Source organism: Adiantum capillus-veneris, chromosome 25 (assembly GCF_014529385.1).
Source record: "Adiantum capillus-veneris isolate H3 chromosome 25, ASM1452938v2, whole genome shotgun sequence".
In the NCBI taxonomy this organism is placed as follows: Eukaryota; Viridiplantae; Streptophyta; class Polypodiopsida; order Polypodiales; family Pteridaceae; genus Adiantum; species Adiantum capillus-veneris.
The window spans coordinates 107,714,597-107,740,611 of record NC_140955.1 but is presented as its reverse complement, the minus strand read 5'-3'; the positions used below and the strand labels follow the sequence as shown (position 1 = coordinate 107,740,611).

Below are 26,015 nucleotides of genomic sequence, written 5' to 3'. Positions count from 1 at the left end.
CTCGTTGGAAGAGAAGGAATTCTTGAGAAAGAGGCCTACTCTCAAAAAGACTTTCCTTGGTGATGACCTAACTCTCTCACAGCTCGCACATATGAGAGAGGTAATGCCAGAGATTACAACGGCAAGGGAGAAGGGAAAGATAGCCTTTTACAGAGATGGACGAATGGTGATTTTAGAGCGGCGCACTGCATGACGGTGCGAGACCTATGGGACCACACTGAAGATGGCTACCTGGAATTGTAATGGGTCTATGAGGTTGGACGTGGGTGCATTTGAGGACAGTTCCAAAGACAAGGATATTGTATTCTTCTCAGAGACTCATCAGGCCCCTGGACAGGTGATGCCACAGGTGATGGGATACAGGTGAGAGAGAGCTCACAGGACAAATGCGAGATCTGAGCATGGGAGTAGAGGTTCACGAGGAGTAGTAGTGCTATTCAGAGAGGAACTACAACCATTACTGCATATTGTATGAAGAGATGATCATGCTAGATATATGTGGGTGAGACTGAGAGCCGTCACAGGTCGATTCCTATATATTGCCATATGTTACCTTCCTCCTAGTACATCAGTCTATGTTGCATCCAGAGGGCAATTGCCTTTCTCTATTCTAGATGATGATATATGGAGTTTTCTAGGGATGGTGATATCATTCTGCTAGGGAACTTCAATGCCCGAACGGGCAACTCGCAGACAGTCTTCTATGACATTTCAGATGAGATGCTTAGAGCACTGTAACAGGGAACCGGGGGAACACAGTCCAAATGTTCCGAAACGGCGTTCCAGACGAGTATCGTTCCCGAAACAGAGATGGGAACGGAATGCCGTTCCGGAACGGATTGTAACCGGAACGGTGTTCCGGAATGGGCGGAACATGAGGTGGAACAGCGAAATGCGGGGCAGAACGGGCAAAAGTAGGCATTTGGGGGAAAAAAAGTGGGCTTTTGGATCCAGATTTAGGGCTGTTCGGGGAATATATTTGGTGTAGTTTGAGGGCAGATTAGGGGGCAGTTTTGGGGTTGTTTAGGAGTTTATTTGAGACTAAGCTGAATGGAGGTAATTCAATCCTTACTTTAGGTGGACCGTTCCAACCCCGTTCTACTGGCCCCATGTCTGTGTGGAAAGCATGTGAAACCGGCTGCTTCAAGAAATCGCTGTAAGCGATTAAGTATGGCTAATCCATGTGTAGTCGTCATTTCCATGAGGTATCTCCCATACTCCGTCTGCTCTCTGTCATCTAAGGACCTGTCAAGTCCCAAATCACCCACATCCAGCTTAGTCTCCTGCATTCAGGATTTCACAGTGGGAGCCAGGCCAGTGGGCATAGCAGTAGATCATGCTCTCTTGACTCTCTTAGTTAAATTTCGGTATAGTACAACCCAGACATCAAGAGGTAGGTCACACACCCGCTATACATTTACACCGGAGATTGATTTCGTCTATATAGAGGAGATCTGGGACCATCTATTGGAAGGCACAATTGGCACAAATGGTACAGGCCTCTCAATGGAGGAGTGCACCACTCTACTGACTGAGACACTGCATGGGGCTGGATCAGTGGCATACCCACACACTCAGCCGGGCAAGAGACGACATTCTGGAAGCATGCCCCATAATAGTTGGTATGATGAGGAGTGCAGAGAGATGAGAGCCCAGCTTCAGAGGGATCTTCGTTTAGGAGTCATCACTTACAGACAGTCTCGGATTGCTTTCCGACGCCATGTGCGACGGAAGAAGCGAGCTTACCTAGCTCAGATGGAGCGAGACTTATATAAGATGTTCGTGAGTAGGGACTCAGGAGAGGCATGGCAACTCTTCCATGAGCAGTCCCCTCCCCCAGTGATTACTTCACCTGATGTATGGGGCCAATATGCGACATCATTATATATGGTTCTTGGACAGGAACCCCTTCCAGACCCTACCAAGCCTTGCCCAGCTACGAGCACTTTCTTTACACCTGAGATGGTACAAAGGGCCATCGACAGGATGAGGACCGGGAAGGCATATGATCATGACGGTCTCGAAGCGGAGCACTCTATGCATGCCAGGGATATGCTGATGGAGGTTCTCGCAGTGTTGTTCAATCGTGCCATGTGTGAGGGATTACTTGAGACTTAGAGGTTGTCTAATATTGTGCCCATCTGCAAGGCAGGTGACCCTACAGAGCCTGGGAACTACCGCACTATTATGGTTGGACACATTGGCACGGTTGTATGCATCTATTCTGGAGCAACACTTGAGTAATTGGGCGGAGGGCGAGAGTGTACGAGCAAAGGGTCATGCCTGCTTCAGGGGGGGTTTCTCCACTCTTGATCATATTCTGACACTCAGGGCCATCATTGAGGAGGGTAGAGCACATGGGAGACGGATCTATTGTAGCTTTGTGGATTTTCGCAAAGCATTTGACATGGTACCAAGAGCTCGATTGATGCGTAGACTCCAAGAGATGGGGGTGCCCATAGAGGTGATTTGGGGGATTATGGCTTTGTACAGCTCAGTGGTGGGACATGTACGCACTCCGGAAGGGGTATCTGATTTAGTTCACTCTACTATTGGAGTGAAACAGGGCTGCCCATTGTCTCCTACTCTATTTGGTATGTATGTTGATGAGGTGTCTGATTACATTGATAGAGAGGTGAGAGGGGTGCCCAGCTGGCACGGACGTGGATCCCATTGTTGCTATATGCTGATGATATTGTGCTGATATCTGACACACCAGAAGGTATGCAACGACATTTGGATGCACTACGCAGTTTTGCAAAGGATAGTGGATTGTGTGTAAACCTAGGTAAAACGAAGGTTATGGTGTTTAACACCACACTGCAATGGGTGAGGAGATCGGTACGTACTTTCAAATAGGGTCCGGAGATTGTGGAGTATACAGATGCATACACTTGCTTGGGGATAGTCTTTACTGGGACGAGAATTTCTTTGAGAAGAGCAGCAGAGACTAGACTAACTAGAGATGGTGCGCTTTGGGAGGAATGGAGAGGATGTGTTCGTAGGTTCAGTTCCAGGAACGTGGGACAAAGTTATGGCTCTTTGATACTTTGGTTGCCTCTACTATGTTATATGGGGTGCAGGTTTGGGGACCTTCTATAGGCCAGGATTGTTGGAGGCGTATGGAGAAGCCCCTGGGATCTATGATCTCTCCGCTGATTAGAGCCAAGGCTTCCGTACCGTAGGATATTATTCGAGCGGAATTAGCTGCCTCCCCTATGGAGATTGAGGCGCTTACCAGACCAGTCTCCTTTGTACACAGTGTGTGGGATACTACTAGAGACAAATATGCCAGGGTGGCTATAGACTCCTCCAGACAATTAGCTCTTAATGGGGATACATCATGCTGGTATGCACAGATCGCATCATGGTTTCAGACACATGGTTTCACCATGGATAGGTGCCTCCTTTTCAATACTCTCTACAAGCACCCTTGAGGTCTCTGACACGGGTAGAGATTAATAGATTGATTCATCAGGATCTGATCCAGCTGGACACGAGGAGGACATGGATAGAGCCATTACAGTAGTTGGGCACAAAGATGGCTTTCTATAGAGAGCATCTTCTCCACCTCACGGGGGATGGGTTTGTGATTCGACCCAGCTATATGGACACGCATCTTTCTCATGGTTTGCGTTGTGCCATTGGCCAGATACGCACGTCCTCACATCAGCTCGAGATTGAGACTTGCAGATTCAGAGGGACACCAGCAGATAGCAGGATATGCCACTTATGCCATCTAGAGCCAGAGACAGAAGTACATTACATATGTCATTGCACAGTGTACTATGAGATACGAGGCCGTTTTCATTGTCTATTCGGAGAAGGTTTTGGGCCTCTATCTAGGGTCATGAGTTATGAGGATCAAAGATGTCTTGGGCTATATCTACTCGAGTTACACAGGTATTATAGAGAAACTTTACTGGGGAGAGCTGAAGAGAGACCACCCTAGAGACAAATCACAGATTTCTTTACACTAGATATTGCACAGCCAAAAGAACAGACAGAGGAGCAGCCAACAGTGGAGAGGTCCACCTGCACTACTGGCATTCTCATAGACCGAGCATTGGAGCTAGGGAGATCTAGACGACCCCGATGGAGAAGAGGAGCTACACAGTTTCGAAGGAGGCTACAACAAAGGATTCGAGCCATACTCTATCGTCGTCCAAAGTGCAGATGAAGATGGATCTCTATGAAGATGGATCTCTACTCCCCTCCCATATTGTCTTCACATTGTACTGCTTAGTTTAGGATCTCGCAGTATTTATATTTTGTTATCCTAGTTTAATTTATTTTGTTAATCTGACTTTGTATCAGATACACCGCATTGTAACTTTTTGGTCTCATAGGTCACTTTGGCCTTTTGAAGACGTTAATATAACATTTCATTTCATTTCATTTCTCTCTCTCTCTCTCTCTCTCTCTCTCTCTCTCTCTCTCTCTCTCTCTCTCGTAGTTCAGTTGTTATTGAAGTGCTAAAAGTCTGTCTCTCTCTATAATCTCTCGTGCGTGAAAATTTTCTCCCTCCACTAAGTGAACTACTCTAATATCGACTTGGCTATGTCCTTTTTCCTAACTTGAGTTTGGTACGAGTCTTTGGTCTAGGGTCTCCTCTTGAAATGTTTGCATGCAACTATGTTTTGATGGATAGCCATTGTATATATGAGGAGTCTGACATGAGTTTGGTACGAGTCTTTGGTCTAGTGTCTCCTCTTGCATACAACACTCTCCTTGCACAATCTAAGCCTCGACACCCCCATTGTACCTTGTGAGGAGTTTATTTGTGTTATGTTTTGAGTACATTTCTGTTGTATATGCCATTTCAGTTCTCTGCTCCATTTCAGTTTTCTAGTGTGTGCATGGAGTGAGGTTTCTTGAATATTGCACTGAAGAGCACCCACAATAGAGAGCACGGCATTGTTTTCCTGCTACAAAGAGTACAAAACGTTTGCTCAAGAGGAAAAATCGGTAGAAAAAGAGCTGTGTAGGCTAGTTTAGGAACATTTTATGGTATATAACGCAATATATGTTGTCATGCTAATTGCAGTCACAAGGGGGAAAAAGCGCAAAGCAGATTCAGGCGTGGAGGTTTGTACAATTTCTTCAATTTTAACTCTGAAAGTCATTCGTTCAAATAATTAAAACTGGCATGCTTTGTATATTTTGTGTTTCAATAATGTAAGCATGCATTTTGGTTTTTTTTTTTGGGACGTTTTTGCCGTAAAATTTCTGTATATTTTTGCATTAAATTTAGAGATTATGGTAGTGCAGTCATTATTGTTTCAAGAATGTGGATTTGCAAGCTGAAGTAAGAAAAGTGTTGATCTGATAGTATGGATGCTAAAAGCAAATGCAAGGCCTGGGGAGTTGGTTTGCATTTTGTGTTTATTTGTATTTTCTGTGTTTTGTGTAAGCAATGTATTTTGGTTTTTTTGGGGTTACTTTTTGCTATGAAAATTTCTTTATATTTCCGCATTTAATCTAGAGGTTATTGTAATGCAGTCATTATCGTTTCAAGAATCCGAATTTGTGAAGTGAAGTAATAAAGTTTTGACTTGATAGTATGGATGCTTTAAACAAGTGCGAGGCCTGGGGTATTAGTCATACCTTGCTGGCATGATTTGTGATTCGAAGCACTTGGTTCCATATTTTTTAAATCAATGACTTACTGTGCTTTGTCAAAATGCTGCGTTTTTGTATATGTTTTGTTTCCTAACTTTCCTTTGAATAAAAAACGAAAAACAGTTTGTTGTTGCTGCTCTGTGCTCTCACACATTTGCATGTGCATGTAGCTTGTACATAAGAGTGTGTATCAGCGTGTTTCAATGTGTGGCCTGCGGTGTGCACGTGCTTGTGTGTGCATGAAAGTGATGGGCCATATGATGGCATATTCTAGGTTGTTTCGTACCATTAGGAATTTAGTTTCAAGTTTTGTATGGATTTGAACTTGTTGTGTTTCTTCGAATTTTTGCTTATGGGAATGTAAGCAAGGCATTTTGATTTCTCTTCCTGCCAGTGTTCTATATTTAAGTTTTGTACATATATCTAGCAATTGTGGTAACTCAGTTTAATCTCTTTCTTAATCTTGTTATTTAGAGTAGCAAATCTAACGAATTGAGAATGTCTTTTTCCCGTTTTTAAATTCATGCCTTGATATTCCTATCGTTTCTTATATGTTGCGATTATGTCTTATGAGATTGCTTGTGATAAATTATTGTTGACCTTTTCAATGCAAGTTTTTGTTTATGTTTGAATCTTCATCTTTCATGGCTGTGCATGCACAAATGTTTGTGTCCATGAATGTATGTGTTACTTGCTGCCTATGCAATCATCAATTCGCAGTAGGTGACAAACTTCTGTTGATTATTTTATTTCCCAGGATAGGGATGCTGATGAACCAGAACAAGTGATGAAAATTCCCTTACCGGGCACTTTGAAAAAGCAGCTTGTTGATGATTGGGAGTTCGTAAGTCAGCTTGGAAAGGTCTGGTTATGTTTTGTATAAATGAACAAAGACCTCCAATATCCACCTTCTGTGGGGGTTAAATTATTTTCATAGTTAAAACTTTGGCAAATCTCATTGTTGGCACTGTACTCTTGGAGAAGGAGATAACCGGAACTTTGTTACACTTCATTGTTAATGTCTCATTTATTGAAGGTCAATTCAGAGGAAGATCATTTTGTAGCCTCCTTATAACCATTCAATTGTACTAGGCCAAGAGTGTTTGAATCATTGTTGCATCACTGTTGTGGAATATGTCACGTTGTGTGACTGATTGCGTTCGTGTGCTGGCCATCCATTGCATGGCATGTAGGAATCTGGGCTCATTACTCTATAACTTCAAATGTTTTTTCATGTTTTGCACAAAAAAGATCCTTCTATTGGTTTTTCAATCTGCCCAGCGACCTACATCTCCCCTATCAAGAGGGTACAATGTACAAAAGAAAAGGGAGACTCTCCATGATCAACAATATATGTACAATGGCCAAATTGTGGGGGGGGGGGGGGGGGGGGGGTAATGCTAGTGGATAGCATGGTGCACTGCGAAGAAAGATCTAGGACGCCACAATTGAATAAATGCCTGGAACTGTCTTGTTAGATTCTTCATCTCCAGATGCTTCGCACACTGTCTACAGGCTCCTGACCACTCACGTGCACTGGCCCTTTGGTTGTGGGTTAGCCACCCGTATACCTACCGGACAGGGATCTCAGGCACACTTAGGGTTGTTCAGCACATTTCCCACTTTAGACCTGTTTTGGTCACATATTCCCCCATTTATATTGAAGGGTCATATTTTCAGGTCATTGGGATATTTTGAGGATTATTGCCCGACTAGCCCCTATTTTCCTGTATATAGGATGGGGGGCACCCTCTTTCTCATTGTATTGTCTCACACCATGTAGCCATTTGGAGTTATTGGGCTGCCAGTCTTTCCACCATCTGTCTCCTGTCATGTCTGTTCTCTCTCTCTCTCTCTCTCTCTCTCTCTCTCTCTCGTGCCATTGTCTCTTTCTCTCTCTCATCTTCCATTGCACACTCTGACATGGTATCAAAGCACAAGGGTGCTAGATCTGCCATCGCCATCAGCAATGAGGCCATTTCGGAGAGTTTCCGAAGAAATCCTTCATGCCACTAGCGTTTTCAGCCTACCTGCGTTTTTGTGGCTTGTTGGTGTTTTTGCGACTCTCTTCATCCCCATCCTTCTCCTCCTCCTAGCGTTTCCTCCTCTCACACAGCTCTGGCTACCAGCGTTTTTTGTGCCTTGCGTTTTTGGCTGGCCTAGCGTTTTTTGCAGCAGAGGGGTCTTTTACACCTAGCGTTTTTGTTGTAGGAGGGCCATGATCTGCTCCAGCGTTTTTCAACCAGCAGGATCTGCGTTTTTCAGCCCTATTCTCTTGCATTTTTGGGCAGGACAGCAGCTGATTGCACTAGCGTTTTTTGACAGCAGGACAGCCAGCAGCTTGACCAATGTTTTACCTCTAATTTCAGGCCTTCCTCCTTGCCGATCTTGGACAGCCGGAGCGCCGCTCCTTGCCCCTTGGTCTTCCCGCTTAGAAGCTGATCAATCCCGTGACTTGCCGGAAATTCTCCAACTTCTACCTTGCTGATTTTCAGCTTGTTTTGGTGTATTTACAGCCCTCACCTTACACTCTCGGCATCCAGTGATTCCATCCCTTGCGTTCTCGCGGTGTTTCCATCTACCTTTTGCTACATTTTCAGGTTTTGGACAGCACCTCTACTCTACCCCTTCAGCATCCCTTTGGGTTTCCCTTGCCTCTCCCGTCACTTATACCCTACTTCGCGATCATTTGACGTTCTATCCGGCACGGTTGTTCAGATCCTCTTCTCAGCTTTGCTCTTCTTTGACATTGAGACGTGGACTCAGATATAGGTTCTGGCACAACGGACGGATCTTGACATTGCAGATCTTCCCTCGCCGTGGTTCTCTTGCCCTCGGGAACATGCAGGGGATTGGATTTGTACAGGTACTTATGTGGACGTGGCTTGTATTTTCCACCGCTACTTCTCCCTCAGTAACCCCCCCTTCCTCTTCCTCGACTGTCGTCTCTCTATTTAGGATTTCCCTATCCACCTCCTTCATTGGTTCTCTGTACGATAGACCCGTGCCTCTTGGCACGTCAGGCACTTCTTTTGGACATGTTCTTCTAGATGTGAGTATCCTTTGGCATTTGGATGCCTGCATGGTCTCTTCAGGCACACTGCTTCATGGTGTCTCTTTTGCCTTGCCTCCACTCGGTAAAGCCTCTTCCTTGCTTTTGCCTGGTCGTGTCGCTCCTCCACTTGTAGTTTGGATGTACTTATACACTACTTACATGATGAAGATCTCCTGGATGATTTTTGCTTTGCTGGTCTACTCCGAGGGTATGACTTCTACAACACCGTTCATTCTTCCCGATGCATCGTCTCTGCCGTCCTTAACCTCACCACATTCCATTAGTTTCTCGAGGGGGAGTGCTCCTATGTTCCGTGTCTTCACGACTTGCACTTGTAGACTCTCTCTTGGATTTTTTGTCCAGATTCTGGTGGTGGATGTGCTCCCACAGATTGACTTTCCCTAGGATCTCCTCCGACTCTTTTGTCCGATATTGTGTGTGTACCATGAAATGGCAGATCATATTGCAGCGTATACCCCCAAGACGACTCTTCTCCCGAAAGATTGTTGATATTGCGGTCTCTACATGGATGGATTGCTTATCCTGTCATCTTGTCTACTATGGTGGACGATGCCTTCTCTATTGAGCCTCTTCTTCCACTCTTCCTCCCTCTTCTGCTCGAGCTTCTTTGACTTGGATATGCTATCGGTTTCCCACCTCGGCGGTTTTCCTCTCCTCGTGGTCAGAGTGTTCCTCTTCAAGGTGGGTTCCCATGTCTTGTCTCATGCTGCTACACTCGGTTCCTCCATCTCAGTGGTGATCATCACCGATGGGCTATTGTACGCTCATCTTAGGTTACTTCCTCATATAAATCCTCTTCAGTGACTTATTCCATAGCTTGCCACTCCATCAGCTTCCTTGTGCGACTTGATCGGAGTTTCCTCACCGTTGGTCATCACATTGGTGTTGTACGGAGTGTCGTGTTGTATGGCTGGCGCTTCTCATCCTTTTCTCCCGGGATTTACATCTTCTCCAGATTTACCAGGCGTGTTGCATTCTCCTCGACAGCTTCTCCACATCTGTTGTTGAGGGGGGGTGTTAGATTCTTCATCTCCAGATGCTTCGCACACTTTCTACTGGCTCCTCACCGCTCAGGTGCACTGGCCCTTTGGTTGTGGGTTGACTTCCTGTACACCTGCTGGACATGGATCTCAGGCACACTTAGGGTTGTTCAACACATTTCCCACTTTAGACCTGTTTCGGTCACATATTCCCCCATTTATATTGGAGGGTCATATTTTTAGGTCATTGGGCTATATTGAGGATTATTGCCTGACCAACCCCCATTCTCCTATATATAGGAGGGGGGGCACTCTCTTTCTCATTGTATTGTCTCACACCATGTAGCCATCTGGAGTTATTGGGCTGCTAGCCTTTCCACCATCTATTTCCTGTCATGTGTCTCTCTCTCTCTCTCTCTCTCTCTCTCTCTCTCTCTCTCTCTCTCTCTCTCTCTCTCTCTCTCCATTGTCTCTTTCTCTCCCTCACCTTCCGCTGCACACTCTGACAACAAGTAGAACCATGAAGTCTGTCTAGTATATCATCGATCCTCAGAATAGGGAATCTGTTCTTGATGGTGATTTTGTTGAGAGCTCTAAAGTCAATGCACATTCTCCAAGATCCATCTTTCTTTAGAACCGAGAGCACTTGCGGACAACAAGGTGATGTATTAGGTGGAATGAGAACCTTCTCTAGAATCTCTTTCAGTGGGTTCATAATTTTCCTCTTTCTCCTTTGATGACCTTACATGAGGTTCCCTTAGTTCGTCGGAACCCTCGGATGCGCTATCATCGTATTCTCATACTGCTCCGGAATCTTGTGATGATCTGTCACCCGGCTCCTCCTATTCATTCTCTTTATTGGAAGACTCTTGCCCTCATGAGGTATATACAGTTCTTTCCATAGGATAAGTCAATGAGCCGGCATGCATCCCAAATTGTTGTTTAGCATGTCCCATAAGTCTCTAAATGAAGTCAGACTTCTGTTACAGACAATGCTCTCAAAACTCTTTTGGCAAACCACAACAAAACCGCTCAATTTGGTCTCTCAAAGTAATCTTCTGAAACGAAGACACTGGCCAATAAGCATCCCAAAACCTTTGGCGGTAGTCATCCAATGTATCTTTCTTAATCATTCTCAAATGATGCCAAGTTGTGATGACATCCCTTTCATATTCGTCTGATATCCAAGTTGAGGTGAAAATTCTCTTGAATTTTACCCACGTCACAGGCGTTTCTTTGCGGAACAACAGAGTAGACCACCATGCCCGTGCAATTTCTTTCAAGTCAGATGCCGCCCATTTGCACCTTGGAGTGTTCCATGGACCAACTCCCAAGAAGGCGACGTCAAACTGTTGTACAAACTCAAGGGTTCAAAGGGTGTCCTCGTAGCTTGAAAACGTCTCAAACATGACGGCTTGACCCTCTTCCTTGAACTCCTTGATTTTGTTGCTCATCTGCAGAAGAGAACGAGCTCTCCTCCTCCGAACTGCTAGATGGCCTTCCATGCCTTCTAGACTTTTTCAAAAATCTACTTTTCTTGCTCTTCTTGCTTTTTCTCCTTTTCTTCCGCCTTTTCTCATCCTCTCTAGAATTAGAGGACGGCGAACTATCGGAACTTTCTAAAGACAAAGAAAAATCTGAGTCATTCTCGAAACGAGCACACTTCTTGGGTCTGCTTGCCACCTCGAAACTCGACTTCCAGCCCAAATAACCGGAGAAACCCACCGATTTCCTTTTCTTCCGAGAGTGCTTTAAGCCTTTCAATATCTGGTTCATCTTCTTTTCAAGAGTTTTATCTAACTCTTTTTGTGAGTGCAGCTGGAGCTTTTTGTACACGCGACTATCCTTTCTGCTTTCTTCCCGATTGGAGAGGAGAATCAATGGCCTCACATCATCTCAAGCGAATCTCATCCATCGGGTAAACCTTCAGGCGTTTCTGGAATCTCGTTCCCTTCCAAAACTTTTTCCCAATTCTTCATTCCTTTCTTCAATTCCCGCGCTGGATTTCAACTTTCTTTGCCTGCCCATTGAGAGGTGTTATCTTTGTCAGATTCTCTGCGAAAATCCATGTGTAATCTGGGGTTCTTTATGGCTTATGCCCTTAAAGACAGAGCGATGAAGACGGGAGTGCACCTGATGCGCGATGGACGAAGGGTGGGAGTGGCTAATAAGTTTGGGTGCGGGCCACAAATATTCTTTCACAAAAACCTATGTGCACTGCAAAAGGGATCGGATCTTTCATAGAAGAAGAATCTTTCTGAGCTCTGATACCATTGTCTTTCACAAAAATCTGTGTGTGTTGCAAAAGGGATCAAATCCTCCGTAGAATTTTTTTTTTTAAAAGCTCTAATACCACTGTAACAAGCTTGGACACCCCAAGCAAGAAACCAATAGCAACACGATCAAAATCATTGAACTTTAGTAGAGAGAAAGAGTTGACACGGTGTCCCTACACCAAGAGGACCATTAAATTCTCCCATGTCCCCATCTACGCCACGGATTGCACCACATTCTATGGAGGCTTTGGTAGAGTCCATGATAAAGATAATGCTACAGCAAGAGGCTCAGTGAGCCGAAGCGGAACGAGAGGAGGAGGCTCAAGGGGCCACAGTAGAGAGGGAACGCGAAGCTCAACGTGTAGCTGCTGAGGAAAGGAGGGTAGCTATGGAGCTAGAGCGTGAACAGGCACACGATGTCACAAGAATGTGACAAACACTAACTTTATTCATTGGTTTCTTTCGCTTGATTTTTATGTAATTTTTGGGACCTTCTTTTTGAAACCTCAAATGCCCGGACTTGGCATGGCTAGAATGAAACGGCTACCGTTGGCCGAGAGTTCACCGCACGAGTCAAGACTAGCCAACCACGAGATGGTTGGGCCGATCGCACTGAAATCTGATTGGTAAAGGAGTGGCTAGGCTCGATTAAAGTCATTTAGGCCCCTCGGGGAGACTTCATAAGTGCTAGGTGCAGCGGAATGATTGTTTGCGCTTTGCTCAAGATGAGTGCTCCGAACTGTGCTCAAGGGTTCCTTTTAGTTCTTATGGAAGGTAGAGCCTTCCGTTCTTAATGGAAAGTGCTATGATCACAAACAAAGTGAATCGACATTGTGCGTGCAAGTGTATGAGATTGAGAGATAGAGAGAGAAGAGAGATACGACACCAGAGATGTTGTAAAACCCTCCTCCGAAGGCCCCGCTCTCGTCGTCGAGAGTGGTCTACTTATGATTGCACAATCTGGTACAAATGGTATGCATGAGACTGATGCAAGTCTAGGCTATGTCGACGATGACCACGGTGATGACAAAGTCGACCTAATGGCTGAAATCTGCAATCTTTCTACTGCTGTCCAAAAACGTTATGGGCTGAAATCTGCTAATCTTCTATCTGCTGAATTCTGACTCTATGTCGATGACGATGTCGATGGCGATGATGCGACGACGACGCGCTGAAAACGCAGATGCTGAAATCTGCGTTTTCCGGGCTGAAACTGTAAACCTTGCGGAAACTGACCGTGCGACGAGGAACTGCTACGGGAAGGTGAGATCTGTGAGGTTCGGGACTTGATCTGCGAAGTGTAAGTGCTGAAAACTGAAAACGCTGATGGTTTTGGAGTTTTCGTCGCGATAATGGTGCAAAACGCCGGGGCTGATCTGCAACCAAAACCGCTAGGGCTGAATTCTGGTGTTTCTGTCGCCGGGATTCTGCAGATGCAGAAACGCTAGGCTGATGTGCTGTGGTCTTGCCCAAAAACGCTAGGCTGTTGCTTGGGAGCAAAAACGCTAGGTCACTTGGGGGGTTCTACGGGGGTTCTGCTGAGAAGGTGCCTGTTGAGCATGTGCTACTGTTGCCTCTTCTGCCATTGAGTGCTAACTTGGGTTTGCTTATATATTAACTTAGCAAAATTGCCCTACCTACTTTTGTTGGAAAGTCACTTAAAAATAATAAGTGAAAAATACCAAAAAATAGGCTAAATGCATTGGAAAATACCCTTGACTGAATCTGATGGATTCTGAAGGGAATATTGATGATCATACTGTGTGCAACCAGAGGATATGCATCTATGCTAAGTGACTGGGCATGCATGGTCTACGAATAGACTCACAAAAAGTGCGAGATCACTTCTAAATCTAGACTGATTGGACTGATTGAACCCTTGTCATGCTGTAGCTTGTCCACGGATACATAGGGTTGGATGTGTCACGTGACATCCCCTCCTTTTCAAAGTGAGGTATTGGTACTGAACTGTATGGCGTCGAAGAAGATCGCCAATAGCATCCGGAATCTTGGAAGGGACTCTTCGCCGGCCCACTCTGATGTGTGGGTCGTGCGGTACTTGAACTTCATAAAGGTCTGCAATGCTTGCTTCTTTGGGCCGTGCCGAAAGTGACACAAAGTCTTTTGTGGCTCCTTCGAAGTTTCAACTTCGTATAGAGTCATGCTTCGTTCTTCTTCAAGAATCTCCATGGCTGAAAATTCTTGAAACGATTTCCAACACAAAACCATGAACATACCTATTTCATGTAAAGTGAAGGACAAAAATCTTGTCTTCCTCAAAGACTGTGTATGCAATGTAGATGAAGAAATAGACGGAGTGCCAAACCGTTCACCACACACACGCAAACAATGAGACCGAATCTTTCTCTTTGGATCTAAAGCAATCAACTTTGGCAATTCACAATGGAAATGCCCATGCTTGGTGCTCATACTTTCATGTGTTCTTTCGGGTACTGTGTCATGCCAAGGAAGAGACGTGGAATGTGACTTCCTTTCATACATACTTTTTAGCTTTCATGAACAATCCGCATACATTCGTGCTCATTCACGAGTGTAAGGTGCTCAATGTACAATATGTCATGCCTAGGAAAAGGGATCACATAAAGACGTTGACTAAAATATAGGAAACGATCACAAATGAAACACTCGAACAATGCGTGCGTATCAATCATGCGAACACATAATACTTCCTGTGAGGGTTCTTTGGACCTAGGCACGAGAGCCAAGATCGGTTCTTCCTGAATGATCGAATCGTACTGTGGGGGTTCTTTTGGACCTTGACTCGAAAGCCAAGATCTGTTCTTCGTGATTGAGCGAATCTACAACGAGGTTAGCTTCGTTAGAAAAAGCATCCACTAACACATCATCCTTGTGAACAATCACATCGTCTTCATGCAACTCATCATGCTTGTGAGAAATCACATCTTGATTATGCAAATCATCATGCTTATGAGAAATCAATCTTGATCATGCAAATCATCATGCTTGTCATTATCCTCCAGATCATTATGCTTATCATTGTCATTCAAATTATCATCATGCTTCACACAATCATGCAAATCCTGTGTATCATGCTTTGGAGAAGAAGAGTGTGAGAGAGTCTCCCTTTCCTGATCCTGTTGAATCTGTGCCTGCATTTGAGAAAAGAGTCGCAACATCTCTTGCCTTATTGCTTTGTTCTCGCGATCTATGGCTGCCATTCTTTCTGTGTAGTTACGCTCTATGGCTGCCATTCTTTCTTTGTGTTCACGCTCTATTTCTGCTTTTCCTTCCTGGTCCAACTCCTCCATAGGAGTTAGCACAATCCTTGTCGTAGATGGTGAAGGGGGAGGGTCAGAAAAACCTCCTGGTGGGGAAAATTCTTCTTCGCCTCTCTCATGCTCATCACCTCCAAGCGAAGTATCCATTCCGCTTTGAGTGATGATCATTCTGAAGTCGTGGGTTCTTGTGGGTCTTGAGGTTCTTAAGTTCACGAGGAACTTGCGTTCTTGGGGGTCTTGGGTTCTTGAGGTTTTCTTTCGCTTGCAAATCGCGTTTGAGAAGGATCTTCTCTTCACCCGAGTTCTACTTCTTTCCGCGGGCACCCCTTGGCGGCCTTGCGTTCACACCAAGGTTGCTTTTTCCCGCTTCACGTCGATTGGCCGGCCGCTAAGTGCACGGTCCGCTCTCAATGAGTGAAAAGAGACACAAGGGGAGACTGGACAAGCCCTTCTTTGTTGGGATTCCTGTCATTCTTCAACACGATTAGGAATCGACACGCCCAAGCGAACTTGGGTTCATGTGACCTCAACAAGCAAAAGAAATTCTTGTGGTTCTTGTGGTTCTTTCCTTGAGTGATACAGAACACTGCCAAAGCTCTGATACCAATGTTAGGTGCAGCGGAATGATTGTTTGCGCTTTGCTCAAGATGAGTGCTCCGAACTGTGCTCAAGGGTTCCTTTTAGTTCTTATGGAAGGTAGAGCCTTCTGTTCTTAATGGAAAGTGCTATGATCACAAACAAAGTGAATTGACATTGTGCGTGCAAGTGTATGAGAGTGAGAGATAGAGAGAGAAGAGAGATAGGACACCAGAGATGTTGTAAAACCCTCCTCTGAAGGCCCCACTCTCGTCGGCGAGAGTGGTCTACTTACGATTGCACAATCTGGTACAAATGGTATGCATGAGACTGATGCAAGTCTAGGCTATGTCGACGATGACGACGGTGATGACGAAGTTGACCTAAGGGCTGAAATCTGCAATCTTTCTATTGCTGTCCAAAAACGCTATGGGCTGAAATCTGCAAATCTTCTATCTGCTGAATTCTGACTCTCTGTCGATGACGATGTCGATGGCGACGATGCGACGACGACGCGCTGAAAACGCAGAAGCTGAAATCTACGTTTTCCGGGCTAAAACTGTAAACCTTGCGGAAACTGACCGTGCGGCGAGGCACTGCTGCGGGAAGGTGAGATCTGAGAGGTTCGGGACTTGATATGCGAAGTCTAAGTGCTGGAAACTGAAAACGCTGATGGTTCTGGAGTTTCCATTGCGATAATGGTGCAAAGCGCTGGGGCTGATCTGCAACCAAAAACGCTAGGGCTGAATTCTAGTGTTTCTGTCGCTTGGATTCTGCAGATGTAAAAACGCTAGGCTGATCTGCTGTTGGCTTGTCCAAAAACGCTAGGCTGTTGCTTGGGAGCAAAAACGCTAGGTCACTTGCGGGGTTCTGCCGAGAAGGTGCTTGTTGAGCATGTGCTCCTGCTGCCTCTTCTGCCATTGAGTGCTAACTTGGGTTTTCTTATATATTAACTTAGCAAAATTGCCCTACCTACTTTTGTTAGAAAGTCACTTAAAAATAATAAGTGAAAAATACCAAAAAATAGGGAAAATAGGCTAAATGCATTGGAAAATACCCTTGACTGAATCTGATGGATTCTGAATGGAATATTGATGATCATGTTGTGTGCAACCAAAGGATATGCATCTATGCTAAGTGACTGGGCATGCACTGTCTACGAATAGTCTCACAAAAAGTGCGAGATCATTTCTAAATCTAGACTGACTGGACTGACTGAACCCTTGTCATGCTGTAGCTTGTCAACGGACACATAGGGTTGGATGTGTCACGTGACAATAAGTTGGTGGGTACTAGGAAATTAAACCAATTGGACAAATTGGACACTTGTCAGTTACAGAGGCTTCAACAGAAACGTCAATGTGCAAGGGCGTCCAAAATCAATATGAGAGAGGAGGTTGATTTGGGGGCACATTATGTGACTACTTGTGTGTGAGTAGTGGGTGCAAGTGATCACAGCTTTAATGGAAAGCTTGCCTTCTCGTTTGTCTTATGTAGCACGGTGATTCCGCTCTCGTGCATCTCTTCCCCCGTTTGAACATATATTCGTGATGCCCAGCTCAAGGGCTTTTCATCTGCTATGTACAGTTGAGGGGATTCTATGCTCGATTGCTGAGGCAAAGGGCCTCTTGCACACGTACCGAATCCATAGTTACCCGGAACGGGAAATGGAAACGGGGAATGGAGAACGACAACTGGTATGGAATGCCATTCCTTGTTTCGGACACTCACATCTAAAACACGGAACGGGGATTCGGAACGGGAAGCTAGATTGGGAACAGGGAACGTCGGTCGAATCAACTAATCAGTGATTCAAAGCAGGTACACGTGCTACCAGGACGATTTGGAGAGATTTCTCGCGAGAAATCTTGCTCTAACTCATAGAGCAAGTAACCTAATAAGTGCGGGAGCTCGAGAGCTACCCACAAGAGCAATTGGCACGCGAATCGGAGCACAAAACAAAGAATGACAGCTTCCTGTAACTTATTGCAGGATTAGAGTTTTGATGAATTTTGATTACAAGCTTCGAGGAAGCTAGAGAATCATCAAACAGGTGTTTTGGTGCAATTTAGAGGCCAACAACAGAGAATACAGCGTGCTATAATTTCTTGCCAGGTTTATAAAAGGGCTCTGAAGTGCGTGGGAAATCACCGTTTACTTGGGTTCTTGACCGTGATGACTTCTACTGCCGTTATGTTGCCAAAATTGGGCTAGAATACGGAAATTTCAACCCAATAAAAGTGGGAGATGTAACAAACTGCTGACGTTTAAGTGGGAGATGTAACAAACTGTTGACGTGTCCACCTATTGAAGAACGAGCTACCGGCAGAGGGGCCTAAACCCTAAGAAGAACAAGTAATAGAAGAAGTGTCACAAAGTGATGACGTGGTTGCCCGAGAGCAAAAACCCTAACCCTAATTTCTACCAAAAACCCTAACTGCTGAAACCCTAATTCTGGAAATCCTAACCCTAAAACCTGCAAACCCTAATTCTGAAAAACCTAATCCTAAAACTGCAAAAACCCTAACGCTAACCCTAAGGGCAGCAGGAAGATTTCGCGTTTTGCGTTGGCTGATGACGTGGCAAGCTGTACTGATTTTTGTGATTTACGTTGGTAGCTTTTTGGCTTTGCTTTTGGACCAGAAGCTTTTGAGTTTTAAAGGGTTTTTACTGTAATTGCTTTTCAGGCCAAGGGCCTTTAAATATGAGTCTAGGGCTCATTCTCTGGCATGCTTCCTGGAGAAGGTGCAGAGTCTGGAGTACCGGCTTGTACTTTGTTGATGCAATATAAAGAAATACCGAAAGGGGTGCCAAGGTTTGGGGCCAATACTCTCTGGGGTGGAATTTCGCTAGTCCGTGTCGTGTGTCGTCTCTCTCTTTCAGTTCAATTGTTATTGGAGTGGTAAAAGTCTGTTCAGTCTGTTCTTTTCTATTGGCACGTGGTGCCCGCCTTGTGACAGTGGTATCAGAGCATCAGGCGTGCGCTTTTTTGAAAGCATACCGGTCCTACAAAAGAGCAGACAGAGCTATTGATGAAATTTTATTGGATAGATTTTCGCCCTCGAACCCGGACTTATTAGCCACTCCCACCCTTACTTCATCTCGCATCGGGCGCGCTCCCATCTTCACCGCTGATGTGTTACAGGGCATAAGCCAATTAAGATTATTTGCAAGAGAAGGATCCAGATTTGTTTCAAGTCACTGTTTTTCTTAGAAGCAGTGTCATGCAGATGTTGATGTCTACAGCTACCAAGCAGCATACTCCTAGTACTTGGCAAGCTTTCAAGAAAAAAAAAATAAAAATGCCCGAAGTTATATGGTTTCTGACATCTTCATTCGGAGTGCAACTTTTGGCAGAGTGGGGTATCCTGAAATGCTTGCCATGGAAAACCTAGCATATTATATCTTGAAATTTCTTGACATCTCTCAGTAGATGTCTGTTCACGAGCAGATAACCTTGGAGGTTTAGTGCGATTGCTATCTTGGGACTACCATCGCCGCCAAAGCAACACTGTTTGTCCAAGAGCTGATGGACCATGCTATGCTCGGCTACGACCTCATGGAAGGTACCTAACCCTAATTTTTGGTGCAAGTTTCAAGATGGAAAGGCAGTCGACTTCTTGAGCTCGACTGATGTCGAGATTGCTTTTTAAGTTTGAGTTCTGTTTGATCTTGTTTTGTGATCCTGTTTGGAATTTGTTTGAAATGGATGGTATCTGTTTTGAACCTGTTTTGGTGGCGATTTGAATTGTTTGACTCTAGTTTCATACTGGTTTCAATGATTGGTGATTTTACTCCCGAGTGGAGAAGTAAGAAATACTGTTTTGATATCGTTTGAAGCTCGGAACGACGCAGGCCGATGCCTGGTAAGCGTTTCGTTGTATGTCTGAAAATCTCGGAACGACGCAAGCCGATGCCTGGGGAGCGTTCCGTTGTATGCTAGAAAACCTCCGAACGACGCAGGCCGATGCCTGGGGAGCGTTTGGTTGTATGCTTGAACCTCCAAGCGACGCAGACTGCGGCCTGTGGAGCGTTTGGTTGTACAGTCCTTTGAGCTCATGGTCCGGACCTTATTAGGTTATTTGCAGGGGGAGTGACGAGGTAGTCATTGAGTAGCTTCATACCGCAGACCGTTTGTCTCGCGGGAGTGCTCAGCGGCGCTGTTTGTTGTGTCTTGTAACATGCATATGTAAGCATTTGTGTTGCATTGTGATGTGCCACTTACTGAATATTCGTAATTGGATGAGATTGCCTGGGTATGTAATTTCAGTGCTTTAAGACACCCGTGGAAGATTAGTATGGCCTCGATGTGATGGCTAATTTGACTACGCCGGAATATCAAGGGTTCCGATCTGGATGAAAGATCAAAAGAGCAGAAAGGAGAAGCTAACTCCTTGATCAAAAGAGCAGAAAGGAGAAGCTAACTCCTTGATCAAAAGAGCAGAAAGGATAAGCTAACTCCTTGATCAAAACAGTCGAAAGGAGAAGCTAACTCCTTGAGCACAAGAGCAGAAAGGAGAAGCTAACTCCTTGATCAAAACAACCGAAAGGAGAACTTAACTCCTTGATCAAAAGAGCAGAAAGGAGAAGCTAACTCCTTAATAAAAAGAGCAAACTGATTGTCCCTCAAATTTTTTTGAACTAACTTGAGTTGTTTTGCAGATATGCTGTAATCGAGAACGATTACTCTCTTTCAAGAAGGGAAGATGTAACAAACTGCTGGCGTGTCGACCTACTGAAGAACGGAGCTACCCTAAACCCTAAGAAGAACAAGAAACAGAAGAAGTGTCACAAAGTGATGACGTGGTTGCCCGAGAGTAGAAACCCTAACCCTAATTTTTTCCAAAACCCTAATTATTGAAACCCTAATTTTGAAAACCCTAACCCTAAAACGTGCAAACCCTAATTTTGGAAACCCTAACCCTAAAACTGCAGAAACCTAACCCTAACCCTAAGGCCAGCAAGAAGATTTCCGCGTTTTGCGTTGGCTGATAACGTGGCAAGCTGTACGGATTTCCGTGATTTACGTTGGCAGCTTTTTGGCTTTGCTTTTGGACCAAAAGCTTTTGAGTTATAAAGGCTTTTTACTGTAACTGCTTTTCAGGCCAAGGGCCTTTAAATATGAGGCTAGGGCTCATTCTCTGGCATGCTTCCTGGAGAAGGTGCAGAGTCTGGAGTACCGGCTTGTACTATGTTGATGCAATATAAAGAAATACCGAAAGGGGCGCCAAGGTTTGGGGCCAATACTCTCTGGGGTGGAATTTCACCACTCCGTGTCGCGTGTCGTCTCTCTCTTTCAGTTCAGTTGTTATTGAAGTGCTAAAAGTCTGTTCAGTCTGTTCTTTTCCATTGGCACGTGGTGCCCGCCTTGTGATAGGAGAGCTTGTAGAAGTTTATAGGTATTTTCTAGTGCAATAAGAATAAAGTAATACTGAAAGGCGCGCCAGTCTTTGGGGCCAACAGGGTGTCATTGTCACCAAATGATGACATGGCATGATCACCCGAACAGACACTAAGATAACAATACGGTTTTCTGCGATTCACGTTGACGTGGCACGTTGTACGGATGCCACGAATTTTGGCGCGATTCACGTTGGCTTCTTTTGGACGCTAGCTTGAGATACCAGATGCTTTTGGGACTTGAAGCTTTTCACTGTAATGCTTTTAGGCCTGAGGGCCTTAATAAGGAATTGCCAATGCCTCTCTCTCAAATTGGCTTGGGAGCACTGAGCAAAGAGAGGACCCTTGAACATTGTACTTTGCCAAGATTAATATAAAAAGAAATACCGAAAGGGGCGCCAAACTTTGGGGCCAATATCTCTAGGCACGGAACTACGTCGGTTCGTGTCCTCTCTCTTAGTTGCGATTAAGTTACTTTCAGTTTCTCTCATGTGTGTTGCATCAGATTCTCGACTTGGGGTGTCCAAGTCGATTACAGTCATTGTCTACTTGAAAGCACTCTAGCTACCAAGTCTTGATTGGTTTGAAGTGGTGAATTCGAGCCGCAGGTTCATTTGTGAAGTTATTTTGTGTCGTATAGTGCACAAAAAGCTAGCAGATTTATTTACGGGTGAAATCTAAAGTTTACTGCCCTTTGGTAAGGCTACATGCCCGTTTCACGGAAGCTCAACACAGAGTGGCTGAAGAAAAGAGGGCAGCTATGGGGCCATAGTGGGAGGCGTTGTGAGACTGTAGCAGGCTACAATGTCACTTTCACAGGACACACAATTAGTACAATTGGTCTGGTTTGGTTCACATTGGACGGACTCTCTGGGCTGGGCAGTGACACGTGACAGGGATACGGACGGTGGTCTAGTGGACATCGTGGCCAGGTCACCACTACCACTCAGTTTGGAGATAGACTTAGATGGCTGACATTTATGAGCCGTTGGTGGCTCTTTATGGTGGTACATATGAGTAGTAGCCGTTGGGTCATCATGGTATCTTCTTTATATATGGTCCAGCGTCGTCGTCTAGAGTAGCGAGTCTATACACACAGCACGTCTGCACCATCCCTGCACATCTGAGCCTCGACATCCCCATTGTATCCGTGAATTCTGGGCTGGAGCTGAGTGTGCTGCCATGCCAGAGGCTGTATTGGTTCCTTTGAGATAGTGGAGTCCATATGTTCTGGTCTGCTGTTGTGTCTTGGCGTTGATTTGCTATTATTTATTGTTTCCTGTGTTTCCATACTGTTTTGAGTGAGATGTCACGCACATTGCACTAAAGAGCATCCACTGTAGAGAGCATGACACACTATCCGCGCTACAGGTGCTCTCATTTTTGGCACGCTTGGTGGGACCTCAACTGAAGTCTTACTCTCTGTTGAGGTACAAATCGAGGAGCTACCTGGTTTTTACCTAGCCTCGCCTACTTCGCCTTTTGCACAGTGCAGCCTGCCTGTTGGTCTGGTCCAGTTTCACCCTAGAGAGCTTAGTCTAGTTGACCTAGTCTCTCGCCATGTTTGTCTGGTCCCCTCTCGCCCTGGTCCAACCAGATCTCGTCGTGGTCTAGTCCTTCCTCGTCCCCGGTCCAGCCAGGTGGTCTAGTCACTCGCCCTGGTCTAGTAGAGTCTAGACTGGTGTTCAGCAGTTAAAAGTCTTCTTGCCCAAAGCTTGGTTGGGTTTGTGGTCACTGCATGACACATACAAGGCGGTCATTAGAGTGTCAAAGCGCACTACTGAGTCCTTTGAAGTTCTACGACAGAAGATGTCAACCCTTGGCACCTAGTAGAAATCCACCAACCTCGTCACCCATACCTGCACATACGGCATCATCCATTCCTCCATCCGGTTCCACATCTTCCAGGTCACCTTCCCTAGTAAAGCTCTCTCCCATTTTGTTACAGCAAGCTATTGAGCAACAGGCTCCAGAGCAAGAGGCCATGGAGGCATTGGCCGATGTTTGGCAAAGGTAAACATCAAGTTTCCTACTTTCATTGGACTCTCCTCAGAAGATGTAGATGACCATGCAAGGAGGTTTCTATCTCTCTGTAGAGGTCGTGGACTTAATAGAGAAGATGCTTATTTGGTACTCTTTCCATCTACCTTGGATGGCTTAGCAAACAAGTGGTATAGTCAGTTCGCAGAGAACCACTTTGCAGCTTGGGCCACTTTACGACAACAGTTTTGTGAAGCTTTCAGACTAGGGGACTTCCAGGAGAAGGTCCTGGAGGAGTTGGCAAACCTGATGCTCTAGCCAAATGAGACTTTTGCAGAGCTCATGACCAGAACAAAGTCTCTGGTGGCCAAGCTTCCTCAGCAACCGGTTGAATTTAGGTTAAGAAGTGGGTGGAGAAGGCTCTTGCCAAAACTTTCCAGCAAAAACTCCAAGAGTCTCCGACGTGACGCCACTTTGGAGGAGTTTGTCGCGGTTGCTACTAGGATAGAGGGAGCTAGGAAGTTGTTCACCAACTCCCCTCAGGTAGAGACCCCCTCATTGTTTTTGGAAAGTCCTTCTGATCCGTTAACTTCTTTACGGAGGGAACTGGAAGCCCTAAAGTTACAGCAAGCTCTTCAAGAGGAGAGGTCCTTCTCTCTTAGACAGGAGAAGCCTCCATATCACGAGGCATTGGAATAGATCAAGCGCGAGCTAGAAGAGCTCAAGTCTCAGCAGGAGACTAAGGCTATGGTTTAGTGTAGCTCATGCCGCTCTCCAGGGCACCCTCCACAAGAATGCCCCCTTCAGGTTTACTGCCACTTCTGTGAAAAGTTTTGGACATGAGGACAAGGATTGCTACTACCTCAAGGGATTGTGACAAATACAACAAAGTCTTGGTTCTACTCTTCAACAAGGGCCAGCACATGCATCCAACTTGGTTTCTCCCTGTGGCCATCCACACCATATCCACCTTTGTTGACAGCCCCTCATATGCAAGATATGCAAAGTACTTTTCCGCCTCAGAGCTTTTATCATACCCATGCTCCCTCATCACCTCAAAATTTCTATGCCTCCACCTCCAACTCCGTGCACCAGGAGCAAGGACCACCTCGCCCTTCGACTCGCCCATTGAATCGGCCCATTTTGTGCTACAGATGCGAGGAATATGGTCATTACCAAAGCAAATGCCCTCTCCCCGAAGGGTCCCCTATTTGCCGTCATTACCCTTAAACGAAGGATCACTACAGTAAAGATTGCCCTAAACTTCGTGCATCCACGACCGCGAACCCAAGTCAAAGCCAAAATGAGTTTACGTTTTCCAAGCACAATTTGATAGCAGCTAGCACCACTCCTCAACCACCCCCTTCCGCCCATGTGGTTACCACTCAAGAGAAGTTGCAGTTGGTAGAGGAGCCGGCGGGCGTCCTCACCCGGGTCCAGAGAGCTGCTCTCGGTCTTAGTATTCGAACACGTTCAACTCCCCCACACATTCTCGCAACAGTGGTTACTCTGCCTTCAGCTTGGCCAAGCCCTCACTCAGTGACAAGCAAGAATCCAAATCTTTGCTCTCCAATATTGATGAAGCCTTCTTGGAAGCAGTGGCTGATCTACAGCAGATCAAGGTACCAGAAAAGCCACTGGAAGAGAAAGAAAAGCCTAAAGCAGAGACAATCTTGAAGAACACTTTTCAACAAGTGTCGCTCTATGACATGTTGCGGCTAGGTGCGAGTTTTCGAAGTGACACCCTTACATTTATTCCATCACTTTACCTCGGAGCAGGTCCTAGTGGTGGGCACCTCCCAATGCAACCATCCAAGTCCTATATGATATCCCATCACGTTGCTCCCCTCATGGATTATAGAAGCCCTCGTCTCACCGTGCCCATCTTGGGGTAGAAATTTTCAGGAGTAATTGTCATAGTTACCGGGGAACGCCCCCGTTCCGGCGTTCCGGGGGGCAGTTCCCTTCCCGAACGTTCCAGAACGTCCCGGAATGTCTGACGTTCCGGGTGGCCAATGCAAACCGGAACGGCCGTTCCGGAACGTTTCGAAACGCCCCTGGACCGTTCCGGAATGCCCCTGGAACGGCCAACGGCTACAAACAAATTTGGCAAAAATTGAAGTAAATGTTTGGGCTTCTTTTGAAAGTGTGCAAGGCCTCAAGGACTCATAAAATGCAGCCCCCTCCCCCTTTCTCTTCACAAGCTAATCCTCAAGGCTCAAGCTCTCTCCCTCTCACTCTCAAGATCTCTCCCTCTCAAGACTCACTCTCTCAAGGCTCAAGGCTTCAAGCCTTCAAGCTCTCTTCCTCTCCCTCCCACTCTCTCAAATCTCTCCCTCTCTTTCTCTCTCTTTCTCATCATCTAGTCATAGCAAGGTTGAATGGTCTTCAAAACGAGTTTTTTGTGAGTATTAGAGTCAAAGCACTCTAATACTCCTTGTATTTAAACACAAGGAGCTAAAAATTGCACTATTTGGGTGTTTTTTTATACCTCCTGTTCCGCGACGTTCCCGTTCCGGACCCCTAGCCGTTCCCCCGTTCCGCGGGGATCCCGTTGCCGTTCCCGTTCCGCGTTCCGGGTAACTATGGTAATTGTGGATGGTGGATCCGGCATCAATATGATGCCTGAGTTCACTATGATGGCTTTAGGCGTACAACCTACTCAAGCTGTCCCCTTCACAGTAACATTGGCCGACTAGAGGACAGTATACCTTGTGGGCATAGTGGAAAAGGTGACTGTGCAGGTACAAGATTTCACTTTTAGTTTGCATTTTGTTGTGGTTCGTCTTCCACAAGTGGAGGGCGGATTTCCCTTGCTCATCGGTAGACCATGGCTGCGACACAC

General features: G+C 45.6%; 1 protein-coding gene across 3 annotated transcripts in view; it reads left to right on the top strand.

Moving 5' to 3' along the window:
• The window catches only part of LOC147425446 (MRG family protein), a 142,970-nt gene that overhangs the window by 76,169 nt on the left and 40,786 nt on the right, over positions 1-26,015 (top strand). For 2 of the 3 annotated variants that reach the window (XR_015186435.1, XM_086500323.1), the window contains exons 5-6: positions 5,048-5,088; positions 6,380-6,484. Coding sequence is in view for 2 of the 3 variants with exons in the window: in XM_086500323.1 (XP_086356449.1) it covers positions 5,048-5,088; positions 6,380-6,484 (146 nt within the window). In the remaining variant the exon portion in view is untranslated. The remainder of the gene's footprint in view (positions 1-5,047; positions 5,089-6,379; positions 6,485-26,015) is intronic. The other variant, XM_086500324.1, reaches the window with a different exon arrangement.